The following is a 13,979-nucleotide window of genomic DNA, read 5'->3' on the forward strand; positions in this document are numbered from 1 at the left end:
AGCTATTTTACAGTGTACATATATCTATACGCCATAAAAATAGATTTATGTGAAAGAGAAAGTATTAATAATCCTAATGATTTCATAATCACCATAAGAAACCTCAACCGTGGACAGCTTTCTTTGGAACAAAAGATCTAGCACCGCAGAGTACATTTACTAGGTCCCATGGAGGGATTTTATACAGTTCTGAATCATCTTAGGTCGACACATACTTTTGATGGTAAACTTCTCATGACATCACTGTCCGTGAACCAAATATGGCCACCACGTTTACCCAGGCAAGTATGAGTTCCCAAAGCACTGAGATGCCAAGAAAGCTTTCTCTGTACCTACTTCTGGCTTGGGTTACCTAAAGCTGCCTAGGTAACCTGCCACCGAGAGCTTTCACCCACCTCTGAAAACACATCTGGCTTTAGTCTTTATTACCATGAGTTCATTTGCTTAACAAAGAGTTCGTGGCGGTTGCTAGGCTCAGTAGGAAGAAGGGGAATAAGGTGGGAAGAACAAGGCACCAAGTTTAATTTGGTTCACCTAACATTTGTTGAGCAACTATTATGTACCAAGAGATGATGATACAAATACAAATAAGACGAGGGTCCTACCCTACAGAGAGGGAAAAGAAAGGAGAAGGGTAAAATGGGTTAAAAGAGAGAGACAAATGAGAAAAGGGAGAGAGGAGGAGATGAGATAGAGGCAGAGGAAGGTGAGGTAGAGAAAGATAAAGAGAAGCGCACAGAAAAGGAGTGCTAAGTTAAAGGCAGAGAAATGACAGAGGAAAAGGAAGGAAATGATGAAAAAAGAGACAAAAAAAAGAAAAAATAGCCAGAAATGATCCAAGAAAAGTGAAGACAAAGAGAATGTGGGGTTCGTAGGGCTCTAGTCTTACATCTTCTAAAGAGGTTCACTGACAAAGAAACTTGCCCCGTTTTCCATGTTCTTAACTTGTATGAATAGAAAGTGGGAGAAAAATTGTACTTTTAGAGTTACAGGGTGTATAGACAGATTTAGAAGGTTTATACAGTGAGTCAGTAAACTAAACTAAAAGGTTCTCACAGGTTTTGCTTTTGGAAACCTTTTCTGGGGGAAAAAACCCCACCCCAAATCCCCCAAAACTAGATTCACTGTAAACATGTAACAAAAAAGGGCAGTGGGTGTTTCCTTCTTTTTCATGCAATTTACACGTGCCTTTTCCTCTCCGGGAAGGAAGCATTTCTCTGTTACCAGTTGAGGCAATTCATCATATTCAGCAAAGTCACAGTGGTTGTAACTACTCATTACGATGTCTCCTTGAGACAAGGAAGGGTGAAAATGGTAGTTTAGAGCAGAAAAAGTGGTCTACTGTTTATATTTGCTGCATCATATTACTCAGTGGATTTTTTTTGTTTTAATTTGAGAAAAAAATGTTGGTGTGTTTCAAATACGTGGTTGAGAGTGGAGTATACCCAGATGTTTGCTGAACTAGAGAGCGGCTCTCTAATCCTGAATCCCTTGGGCAGATGTTACTCGAAAGCATCCCAATTGATAAAATACAGACAGCTGACACTTGGTCATCACCTGAGAGATGGAGATGGAGGTGATGGGAAATTCCATCAATCATGCTATGATAAGCACTTAAGACTCTCTCGGGGCGAGAGCAGATTGGCGGGCCAAGATCTGTCGTCCCATCTCTTTCCAGGGTGTTACCAAATCTATGGAGGGAGAGAACTGTGTCTTTTGTCTAGCTGTGCTCAACACTAAAGCGTTCAATGGTACGAGCCATCATGCTGGTGGGATTTGGTGTTGGGGGAATTCTGTGTGCTGGGAGCTGGAGAGAGGCCACCGATTCATTCCACATATATTATTTCTCCAGGAAACAGCATAATTGAGGACAATTTTCCACCATGAATTGCATCATTAGCTAACACAGGGAAAGTGAAATGCTGTTAACTTTCTTTTTTCTTCTGACAAGCTGATGAGCTGAAGAAAATAGAAAAGTTTAATGTGATTTTTTCCCAAGGATATATGTTGAAAATCAGAATCAAAACACTTTTACACGGTAATAGAAATCCCGCATTTTAATACATTGCCATGCACGTAAGGAATCAAGTAATGCTGAATACAAAATAGTCAAATATACAAAATGATAAAGCAGATTTTCAAGACTGATAGAGATCATGCTCACAGATACAAGGGAGCAAAAATCTGTACAGTTTCATTTCTATCAATTTAAAAAGAAACATGCCCCTCCCCCGAAAGTCTTTTTGAGCACAACCCAAAACGCAAGGAAACATTAAAAGAAAATGTAAAGGAGACCTAAAGGGAATTGGCAAGTTGATAGCTGCTTAAGATATGGAAATTGGTAGTTCAAAATTGTGGTGTGCAATAATTCTTATGTTTAGAGAAAAAAGTTTCTAAACATTGTATGCCCTGGGGACACAGGGAACTAAAATGAACATCCAACAGAAAAGGCACCTTATTTTACTACATAACCAGCTTGTGTCCTCCTTAAGTCTAGTCTTGGGAATTTTTCTAGGGTGCATAGAGAAAAACCCCACAGTTGTGGGCAATATATAAGGAAAATACTTATTTAATTAACCACTATTAGGGGATTAAGAGATTTCAGACTGCTGGTTTAACTACTCACTTAAGGAAGCTATAAAAATGTCTACCCTCTACATAGGCTTTTGTGTTATGAAATGTGTTTTTATAGCCATGTTTGTTAGCGTTTGTAAAACAGTGAACCATTCTTTTTCTTGGTCAGATTTTTTCCCCTCAAAAGCAATCAAGAGCACTGGTTTTATATTCAATTCACATTGTGTGATTTTTCTTCCTCTTTCTTTCTAGCACAAAGACCAATGTACAGAAGCTCATAAAGGAAGTTCAATGTGGCTCTCTGCTTCCCGTGACCCTCAATTTGTCAACTTCATTGGTCTTCTTCAACCCGGGGATTGGCAATCTTCACCTGCACTAAGCCCAGCCCAAACCTCTCTCTCTCAGCTTGGTCACAGTGCTCTAAACCTTTGGAAGGTGGAGATAAATGGACACCCTAGCCATGGGCTCTTCAGACCAGCCCCCGGGTATTGTGTGTACATACAAAGTGTTTGAGTTACCTTCACCTTTTCTATCAGTTGTACAAAAACAACTACTTAAGTTCCTTCCTTAGCATCATTCCTTCAAATAAAGTAATTTTGTACCCCTCACAAAAGGTTGATTGATACTTTATCATTTTACTTTTTAAAATCCCAGAATGGACTTTCAGTAATAATAGCTATAGGGAAAGGCGTAAACTAAGGGGAAGGACTCACTGATAAAAGCCCATATCCCTGCTCACTATGATGAATACGCAGATACTGGTGGTACAGGACAGCTTCTCCGCTTAGCTCGTTTTGGCCTCCAAACAACCCTGTCTGCTAAGACGGAACAGGTAGCATCCCAAACGGATGAGCAGAGGCCCAGAGAGATGGGCAATTTCTCTTGAGTTCAAGTATTCTTGAATTCAAAACATCTTCCCCTTTATCAGAGCAGTGCCGGTCTCCACAGAGCCCTAAGAATAACTCAAGTACAGAAACCACAACAGATCAATATTTTCTTTTCTCAGGTATTTCTGACTGCTAATACGTAATTGTGTTACGATACTGATATTTTCTGAAATTTGGGTACAACTATTTAATTTGGTGACTAATGATATTAAATAGTCGGATTAACTGGACCTACAGCAAGTATGACGTAGTGACACGAGAGTTTTAGTGGAATTCGTTTCAAAACATTTGTGCTGGTTTGGCTTTTCAGCAGACTAGTTGCTTCTGTGCCAATCACAACTGAGACTTACAGGGCAAAGTCAAGAACCTGGCATTATTCAGCTCTCTGTAATGTGAATGTTCACTAGCTAAACAGAGGTCTCCTCAAACATGGCCTTGTAAGGATAGCATTTTTCTACTGGTGAAGGAAATGTAGTGTTGGAGGAATCATTCAGAGCCCCAGAGAGGCTTCCAGTTTCCTTTGAGTGAATTTAAGCAAGTGGAATCCTGACTACCCCAAGTGGGGGTCAGCACTCACTGAAGAGGCTACTGCTTCTAGAAAGAGAAGGGTAATGTGAGGTGAGAGTGGAATTATAATGAAAAAGACAAAGGTTCCAGTGTTCAAATATGAATTACTCCCCCTGCCCCCCCCATTTCTCTTTAAATTTTCCACCTATAAACAGGGGCCTTTTGATGTGAAAGTGAACATGGTTATGTACTTCAAAACCTCTGCAGCTGGTATGCAGGGAAACATTTCTGGTCTCCTCTCAAATGCATCAAACGGGAACTAGGTATAGGCATTGTCAAAAGCTGCAACAGAGTTAGCGGGTAGCTCTCAATGCAAACACATAAATGTAGTTGACTGTGTTAACAAAAACATACTGAAAATACATATAAAGAATTAGAATTGATCTAGGGAATCATATCATCAAGGACCAAGGTGGTACTCAATTCAAATCACATTATTGGAATTATGCTTGAATAGGGAGTCTATTCAGAGCTTCAAAAGGTGTCTTTACGATGTTTGTGCTATTTGAGAGGGAGGCCAGGCTGACCTCTGGGGAGATGGGAGAAGACCAGCGTCAGCTTGTGGAATGGAACAGGGGCAACCACCAAGGCGTTTAATGGCCAGTGATTTTTCTTCAAGGTTATGTCACAAAATCAGTTCCCCCACCCTGAGAGAAGTAATGATCTAAATATTAAGGGTCTCATTTTAGGATTTTCTTGGAGTAAAGCATTTGAGTACATTTTCAGAGGAAATGGGGGTCGGTGGTGGTGAATAGATATGACCACACAGAACAGGCCTGCGTGCTCCGGCACGGCAGCCCAGCTTAGAGTTCCACGTGTAGTAGCTGCGTGTGTGCTGATATGCCAGGGCCACGTGAAAGCAGCCTGTTTATTTCCTTTGATCCAGATGATTGAAATTTAAAAGGCTATAAACGGTGCAGAAGACAACCAGCAGGGTCTTCGGTGCCTTAAAGATTTCAGGTGTTAGTGTCTCCTATGTTGGCTTAATTTAAGTCTCCTTGTTTATGTCAGACGGCTGCTTCTATCACTGCACTTCAGGCAAAAAGGCCTGGGTTTAAGAGCCCTTCTAAGGCTCTGTAAATGTCTGAGGTTTGGAAAACAACAACAACAAAACAAGCAAAGAAACCCCTGAACCACCGGCTCCCAAATATGAAAAGGATATTGTATAATCAGAATTAATGTTTAAGTATCTGTAACAATGTCAGGCAGTCACCTGCAACTCAATGCAAGTCGTACGGTTCCCTTGAAATTTTATGAGGTGTATGTTGTTGGTGCCTTCGAGTGCCTGATATAATTGTGGAAGGAGGCTCTGAAGTAAGAATACTGGGAGCTCGGCAAGGTTTGAAGACAGCCCTACGTGGAATGGAAGCTTCAGATTTACAAGGCCTTCTATACCCCTTTTCTGCTGTGCTGTGGAAGTAATTTTTCAGTCAGTGCTGCCGACCAGGAGGCCTAAAACTAGCCCCATACTCAAAGGCACTTCTCCTCTATATTTGTCACGGGCCGATCTTCACTCTAAGAATGTTAGATCGTAGTGCTTGCCCCACTTTCCCAGAATCTTCCCTGCAGGGCCAAGATGATAGGCAGAAGAAAACCAGGATACCATCCTCCTAGCCATCCTCCCAAATGAGAATCTCCAGGGAAGGCTCTACTTTGTTCTTTGAGGGCTGGTGTAACCTCCCTGGGCACTTGGCTAATTTCTCCTCAAGCTTCCCACAGGTGGTTCGCCTTCAAAAGAAGGCTCCCTGTCTCCTTACTAGAGTTACGTCACCAGAGCAAAATAATGGAAACACAGCTCCCTGACCTTGAAGCTGTGCTGTGGAGCCAGGAATCATCCACACTGATAAAGCAGAATTCATAAGATAGTTCTCTGGCTACAGGATTAGATGTACATCTAAGGAGACCAAGGGGCAGGACCCACTTGTCTTTGAAACCGAGTCCCCAGCTGTGCCCTGAGCGGCTGCATCTCCTGGGCTGTCCTCCCTCCTGATCTCATGCCCCTTGTTTTGATTAGTGGCACTGACCGGCCACCCCCTGGAGATGAGAATCCCTGTCCCAGTGTTGTCTGGGCACCAAGCTTTCACCAAGATCAAACTTAAGAAGGAATTCTCAGTCAGTCCTGGGGAAAAAAGGTGATGACTATGTTTCGCTGTTTGAGTTCTTTATAGAATACTTGAAATCTACACCAGGAACTATGTGAAAAGAAGAACGAGGTTAAAAGAAAAAAGAATACGAAACAACGCAAGAAAGTAAAGTGGAAGGGGTTGTGGGAGAGGTCAATAAAAACAGCCTTTAAGGCAGAAAGGAATTGATGTCATTTTCAAAGGTTAGGTTTTTAAAAAGAGACTACGGCAGCTTTAGGTCTAGTTGTCAAGTAACAAAATTACTCTAAAGAACGTAGAGGAAAATATCACAAAGAATGAAGCTGCTAATGAACTGGAAGAGGAGGTTTTGGGAAAACGAAAGTGCTAAGGGGGTCTTGAAAACTTTTCTTCCGTGAGACTTTTATTGTTCCTATCCAAAATCAATTGTGTGACATTTGCAGACAAAGGAAGAATTTGCAAGTAACAAGGGGGTACATCCATTAGAGGTTTTAATCCTCCGTTTATATTCTCACGTCAGGTTGATAATTCCTTTTCCCCTTGAAGTTTAAAAATGAGGCAGAATTACCTCAGAATGAAGGACTATTAGCCTCTGGGCAAATGAGAAGTGACCCTGGAGGGGACCCGGGTTATTTCCCCGTAATCGGGAGGTGGAATGGACGCTGCGGTTACACACCTCACAGAGCCTGAGTAGGGAATTGAAGACACCATTACCCACAAGAAAGCTGATAGGGTCTCCGTCCCCCTAGGTATGTCTTAAAACTACTCAAGTGATTTGATTTTTACCCTAGCAGAACCACCGATGCTCTGAGTATTTAAATTCACTTCTGGAGCTGGAACAAACTTATCCCCTTGGCAACCAAGAGAGTCTAATAATTATTCGTTTCTGTTCCTTCCCAAGACTGCCTTTCCTGTGCAAGTGAGGGGCCCAGCCTTTTAATAAAAAGTTCAGCACAGGTTCAAGTAAAAGGAAAAATAAATGCATCAACAGTTTACAGCCCTTAGACATCAAAGCATTTATCCCTTACCTCCCCATCTCCTGCTTCCTACTAAACAAAACTCACCACAGCCATCTCTGAGGTTCTGGGAGTAAAATGTCCTACACACATCTTGGCAGGAAGGTTCAGCACAGCAGGAAATAACCATGGGTCATTGTGGGTCAACACAGAACAAAGAATCCCAAGGCTGTGAAGGAAACTGTTTCTCCATTTTGCTGGTTTAGCTCATGACTGCTCAGATTTTATGCCACCACGTTTCCAAAACTATGCCCCCAGATGATTTCAAACAGAGGTCGACAGTTTGGAAAACAGTAGTTCATATGCAAATATGTGGTACGTGCCAGGAATTAAGGCATTTTTAGAGAAGCCATCTTCAATGGGGCTCTTTCATTGTCTCCATCTTTGCCCTTTCCTATCTCCATCTTTACCCATCATCTTTAAATAATTGTCCAGCACACTTTTGACTCAAAAAAAAAAAAAAAAAAGCTAGGAAACTCTACTTATTTAATGGTTTGTAACATATTTTGCAAAAGCCAAAGTCAGTAAGGATGAACCACCACCATTTCATGAACATCTGTCTGCACCACAAAGCATGTCCAGTTTTCCAAGGGTGTTAACAGTTGTTCTCAGAATGTCCCTGGCTAAACGAACTCATTCCCAGATAATATCTCAGCACCTGGCAGTAGTTCTTTCGAATTCATCAGACCTGATTTTGTGTCCCTGGGACTAGTTATAGAATTGGGGCTTCAGAGAATCCAGCATGATGATGAATTGCTGTTTCTACATAAAGGATGGGAATATAGGTGACCAGGGTGGATATCAAGCAACTGTAAGTTGCTTTGGGTAGCTCCTACCAGCTAAATCTGGGTGCTGGGAGGGTTGGCTGTACATGATGGGCGCAAATACATGGCCTGACGCTGTCCACTACCTCTTTCTCTGCTGTCCACTTCCTCAGGCAAGGGAACTGTGCATGTCCATTTCTCCACGTTGCTCTGGCAGGGGATGAATGCTGTCTGAATTCAGTTTTCATTGTGGAAAAGGTGGGGTGGGGAAAGTGTTTGGGAGGAGGAGATATCATAAGGGCAGGGAGAGTCTACCTTGTACACTGTTGTTGCCCCAGCTCAATGCTTGGCACATAGCAGATGCTCAATAAACACTTGCTGAGTAAAGAAGGGAAGAAATGAAAGATTGGAGGGAGCTCTGGAATTGGAATTGAACCTCAGGAGATGGGCAGTGGAGACTGAGGTGTCCAGGGGTGTTGGCAGCCAGGGTTTGACTTCCTAATTCTGGATTTGTAAAGAATTACGGTCTGCTGGGGGTCTGATGGTGCCTATGCCGACCCATCAGACAGCCAGATTTGGTGGCGACTGGAGCTTCTCTGAGTTCCCTCTTGGAAGCCCCCTTCTTTGGCACTACAGCCCGCAGGCTTGTGGTGAGTCATCCTGCTGGGTGACGCACCCGAATCACATTGGGATCGCTCTTTCCTTCCCTGTCAAGTTAAATCTCAGGTGGGGTAGTTTTCTAATGGGCTGTGCATTTCCTGATACCCCCAGGGGAGGCAAGATGTGGGGAGAACAGACAATGAGTGTGTGTCTGGTGACCCTCTAAAATGCCAAGCTTGCTTGGGCTGGCAGGCCCCCAGGGTTGTTACATGTATTTAAAGAAAAGTCTCCGATGTCTGCTGGTCTCAGGCTGGGACTGTGGGCACACAGAACATACTTGGCTGAGTTTCTGATTCAGTCAACTTTACATTTCCAGGCAAAAAATAATGCTAAAGCGTGATGTAGGGTCAATCAATACGGACATTTCTCTAATTCCTAAAGACAAGCAATAACTGGGTTGACTGGTTTCCCAGGACTGTGCTTTGCTGTAAAACAGAGTACAAAAAAATTCGTTATGGGTATAATCCCAGAAAGGATTAAAAAGGACTAGTAGGTTCTCTTCTGAGGAAGAGACCTAGTGTGGGGTTGGAACCTCTTGCTTCTCTAGACATGCAGGGGGTCACTTGCTGTTTTTTTCTCTTCAAAGAATTGTGATCAGAACTTGACCTAGAGAGGTTTCCAAAGTGATAAAGGCAGACCACACCCTGGGAAACTGCATTCTGCTGTCTTTACCATCAATGCACCTATGCTAAGATTAAAATATGGCCACACCCCCATTCTGGATTTTTGGAAAGAACTGTTCTATAGAATGAGAGATTACATACATTGGCCAAGTAGAAGCCTCCTGTGTTTGAGTGTATGTGCTCGTGCTAAGTTGTGCCCAGGTAAGAGGAAACTAGAGCTAAATGACCACCATTCCCCAGGCCCACCTTTACTTCCCTTTGCTGCTGTAAGAAATCCAGTTGTTCACTAAAGTGTCAAGAGGTTAAGTCTAACAGTACTGTGGCCATATTTACCAATCTACCACGAATGACGGAGTATATGCTAGGAGTGGAGCCTCGTCTTGGACAGTCTGAGCCAGAAATAGGACAAGATTTATAAGAAAGAAGAAAAGACTTGTTTTCTCACATGTACTGAACGTGCTGATTCGTTTCGGTATAGGGGGTTCTCATGTAAAGTGCTTAAGAGTTGGACAGAATACCTTTAGATGTCATAACTAACACAACCGAGACATGTTTACATTCCTACCCGGGCATAATATTGTGAACACTTCCACTGAGATTGCAGAACTGCTGTAATTTTTTTTCTAACGCATCATGCTGTCTGCACACATAATAAAATAATCCAGTAGTTGCCATGCTAAAACGGGACTTCTAGTGAAGGGCACAGACAGCTCCCCAAAGGGAGCTTGAGTTATGCACAGTGATGAAAACTGGAAGCAGTTTTCCAGCTAATGGTCTGCCAATGACCACTTGGAACAAGCTGGCCCTGTATATTATGCACCTCATTTAAAAATCCACAGCAAACTAAGATGTTCCAAAGCCCATGATCTTGACTGAATGGGTGGTTTTTCAGTTAATCTGGTTAATCTGTCAATGCTCCAAGGATATCTTCTGGCAATGCCATGAGTTAGTCTTTCTGTGAGGAACAGGCCATGTTCATATCGACTGGCAGGACAGCAGCTTGGAAGGCTAACCGCGTTTATGGAGAACCCTCAGTTGAGGCTGCAAGAGGAAAAAGAAGAAAACATGATGAGCTATTTCTGCATATTTCCACATACTGGTATGTAGCAATAATCCGATTCAAACAAACCTTAACATCCTTAGGTCAAAGAGAAGGTGCTATTGGAGGTAACGGTGACTCAACTTCAAGATGAACTTATGGTGGCTTGTATCCTTGGAACGTCCTTCCTTTTTTTTTTTTTTTTTTTTTTTTTGCAGAGCGTGGAAGATATCCATCTCAGGGATAGGAGAAGTTGCACGAAAGGATGGGGAAAACTGGATCCCTGGAACTGGCATTCAGCCCTATGACGGGGCTGTGGTTTGGGAAACCATGTCATACATTATGGGGTTTTGTGCATTTACTTGATCTGGAACAAGATCAGACTGGGAATGGTGTGGAATCATTTTGGGGTGAGGGTATAGTGGGGGGTTTCATTCTTCATTAAGAAGCTTTCCCAGGATAAAGCCTAGAAAAACATATTGGAAGCAGTATGGGTGGAGGTCCTGAGTTTGCTAGTTGAAAAGTCAGGTTGGCTGAGCAGGTTAGTGACTAGGTAAAGTCATTAAAATCTGAGCAGATTGAACTACTTGAATGGCAACCCTGCTTCTGACCTTGGGAATACTAGTACAGATATATTTGTCTAATTTTTCCAACTTTATTTTCTAATTTCCTTTTATTTTATCTCAGTATTCCCTACAGATCCTTATACACAGGTCCTCATTAATTAGTTAATAAAAGAGCACAATTGGATATTTTGCTCAGAAAGATTATCAAGATGAGCTTTATTTAATACACAGAACTATTGGGCAATGGAGAGAGTAAGCAAGAGTCTTTTTTTTTTTTTTTTTTTTTTTTTTTGCAGTACACGGGCCTCTCACTGTTGTGGCCTCTCCCATTGCAGAGCACAGGCTCCGGACGCGCAGGCTCAGCGGCCATGGCTCACGGGCCCAGCCGCTCCGCGGCATGTGGGATCCTCCCAGACCGGGGCACGAACCCGTGCCCCCTGCATCGTCAGGCAGACTCTCAACCACTGCGCCACCAGGGAAGCCCAGCAAGAGTTCTTGATGTTAAAAAAAAAAAAAACTTAAGAGGGAAGACATATGGGGATACATGTATATGTATAACTGATTCACTTTGTTATAAAGCAGAAACTAACACACCATTGTAAAGCAATTATACCCCAATAAAGATGTTAAAAAAAAAACAAACCTAGGTTTTAAAACTGGCTTTTTAAAACACGAGAGAATGCACAATTTATAAGCAAATGTTTCATTAAACTTACTATTTTTGAGACAATACAAAAACAAAAGTAAGGTGCTATTTAAGTGCATTCAATACACAATAATATACACTACTGATGAGGTTGTAATGAAAGTAGAATACTAATATATTGCTGATAGCATTGTAAACTGGAAAAATAATGTCTATTTATTTAAACATTCATTGACTCAGTGTTCCCATTCTTGGAGTGCATCCTAAAGAAATATTCTAAAAAAATGAAAGAAGCTATATGCACAAATATGCAACCCAGAGGTTATTTATAATAGTGGAAAAATTAGAAGACAACCAGTTTCCTAGTGTTGAAAACTTAGGTTACGTAAATTATGGTGCATTAACCAGATGGATGATTACATGGCCATTAAAGTAATAATTATGATGATTATGTAGCAACATGGTGAACAGTTATGATATACTACAATACAAAACTTACACATATGTATAGAAAAGAAATGTAAGGGAAAGGTGAAGGCTTTAGGATTTTTATTATTGTTGTCATAATGTTTTACACAAGAACAACAAAAGTTAGGGTCACAGGGTGCAGCTTTGACCCATAAGCATTGACTAACTAAAGCATCCACAGTTATTTTCATTCACTAATACTACTAAGAAAATAAATATTTATAATTTTGTTAAGAAATAACAGTCCAGTATTATTAAAGGGGCTTAGAAACTGACACAAGTAAAAATCTTTTATCCAAGCCGACCTGTAAAAGCGAAGTACAGCTGGAATAACAGATTTCTAGCAATCTGATACCATATACTATTACCCAGACTTTGCTAAAATCAGCTCTGGAAAATGTGTGAAAAGAATTATTAAGAATAACCTAAATTTAAAAAGTAAAATTGAAAAGTGAATAATGATAATAAAGAGTAAACACAAATTAATTACTCTACTTTGGATCCTGAGTCAGGAGTTGATAACTAGGTTTATCACAGCTGCTATTTCTCCAAATAACCATGTCTTCCACATGAGCCTCTAAGGCTGATGGAAAGCAGATGTGTCTAACTTTAGCATACAATAAGATTTATAGCCATGGACATGAGCTGAGCCTATTAGACCTTAAAGGTCTTTCACCTGTGGCTCCCCAGTACGGTTCTTGGGAATAGGTAGAATATCCCCATTTTGTGGATGAGGAAATTGAGGCCCAGGAGTATTATTTGCCCAAGGTCACACTGCTAGTGAAGGTCAAATCTGTACTCAGACCTAGGTCTGTCCCATTCTAGTGACATACAGGAGTGACAGGGATAAATATATCAAGTATTCAGAGTATTTCTCATTCTCCTATCTTCTAACTAGGATTCCGTGGTTATCCACAAGCCCAATTAGCACAACAAAGGGCCCTAGTGGGCAGGGAAAAAAACTGGTTGCTAAATTAATTTCTATTAGAAAGATGGAGATATTAGAAAGAACAGAGATACTCCTACAAGACTTGAATACACGCAGGAGTAGAGGCCACAGAGAGACAACCTGGGGGTTTGTAGAGTGACATAGGAGATTTGGGGTGATGGCTGCCACATGTGTGGGCCCTTAGGAAGAGGGATGGCCAAAGAGAAGAGTGCGGATGGCATAATACTACCTTGACCCATCTTTCCACAGAATCAGTATTCATTGCTCTTTGATGCTTTTGCAGTTACTTATGTTTCCTTTGAATGCGTCACCAGGTTGAGTTGGGCTTTATGTGGGAGCAAGAGGCCCCTGTTTACTAGGTTGTATGTGCAGGGATGCGCCTAGTATAAGGCTTGGACCATTGTCTTTCTGTCACGTGTACAGTGATGGCTCTGCCGTTATCGCTTGCCTAGAGGTTTTTGTTATGTGTAACAAGAATCAGACCTTCAGGTATGTAAAAGCTACATGAGGTCAAATGTAAAATGGCGGTTGGTATGAGATGGCTGTGGCTCTTTATAGTTTTGTTCTGTTTTTAGAATCGAGGTCTAGTTGATTTACAATACTGTGTTAATTTCAGGTGTACAGCATAGTGATTCCGTTTTTTTTTTTTTTTTTTTTTGCAGATTATATTCCATTATAGGTTACTACAAAATATTGAGTATAATACCCTGGCTCTATATAGTAAATCCTCATTGCTTACTTATTTTATGTACAGTAGTTTGTGTCTGTTAATTCCATACTCCTGACTTGTCCCTTCCCCCCCACTTCTCTCCCCTCCAGTAACCATAAATTTGTTTCCTACGTCTGTGAATCTGTTTGTTTTGTATATACACTCATTTGTATTATTTCTTAGATTTCACATATAAGTGATATCATATAGTATTTGTCTTTGTCTTATTTCACTAAACATTATATTCTCTGGGTCCATCCATGTTGCTGCAAATGGCAATATTTCATTCTTTTTTATGGCTGAGTAATATTACATTGTACATATATACCACATCTTCTTAAACCAACTGTCTGTTGACGGGTACTTGGGTTGCTTCCAAGTCTTGGCTATTATAAATAGTGCTGCTATG

At 41.3% G+C, this 13,979-nt stretch overlaps 1 protein-coding gene across 1 annotated transcript in view; it reads right to left on the minus strand.

The window, feature by feature from the left end:
• Nucleotides 1-1,969: 1,969 nt before the first annotated feature.
• The window catches only part of SAMD12 (sterile alpha motif domain containing 12), a 412,259-nt gene continuing 400,249 nt past the window's right edge, over nt 1,970-13,979 (minus strand). Inside the window, exon 5 of the mRNA XM_059995094.1 lies at nt 1,970-10,234. Coding sequence (XP_059851077.1) covers nt 10,212-10,234 — 23 coding nt within the window. The 3' untranslated portion in view covers nt 1,970-10,211. The remainder of the gene's footprint in view (nt 10,235-13,979) is intronic.

Source organism: Delphinus delphis, chromosome 17, assembly GCF_949987515.2.
Source record: "Delphinus delphis chromosome 17, mDelDel1.2, whole genome shotgun sequence".
In the NCBI taxonomy this organism is placed as follows: Eukaryota; Metazoa; Chordata; class Mammalia; order Artiodactyla; family Delphinidae; genus Delphinus; species Delphinus delphis.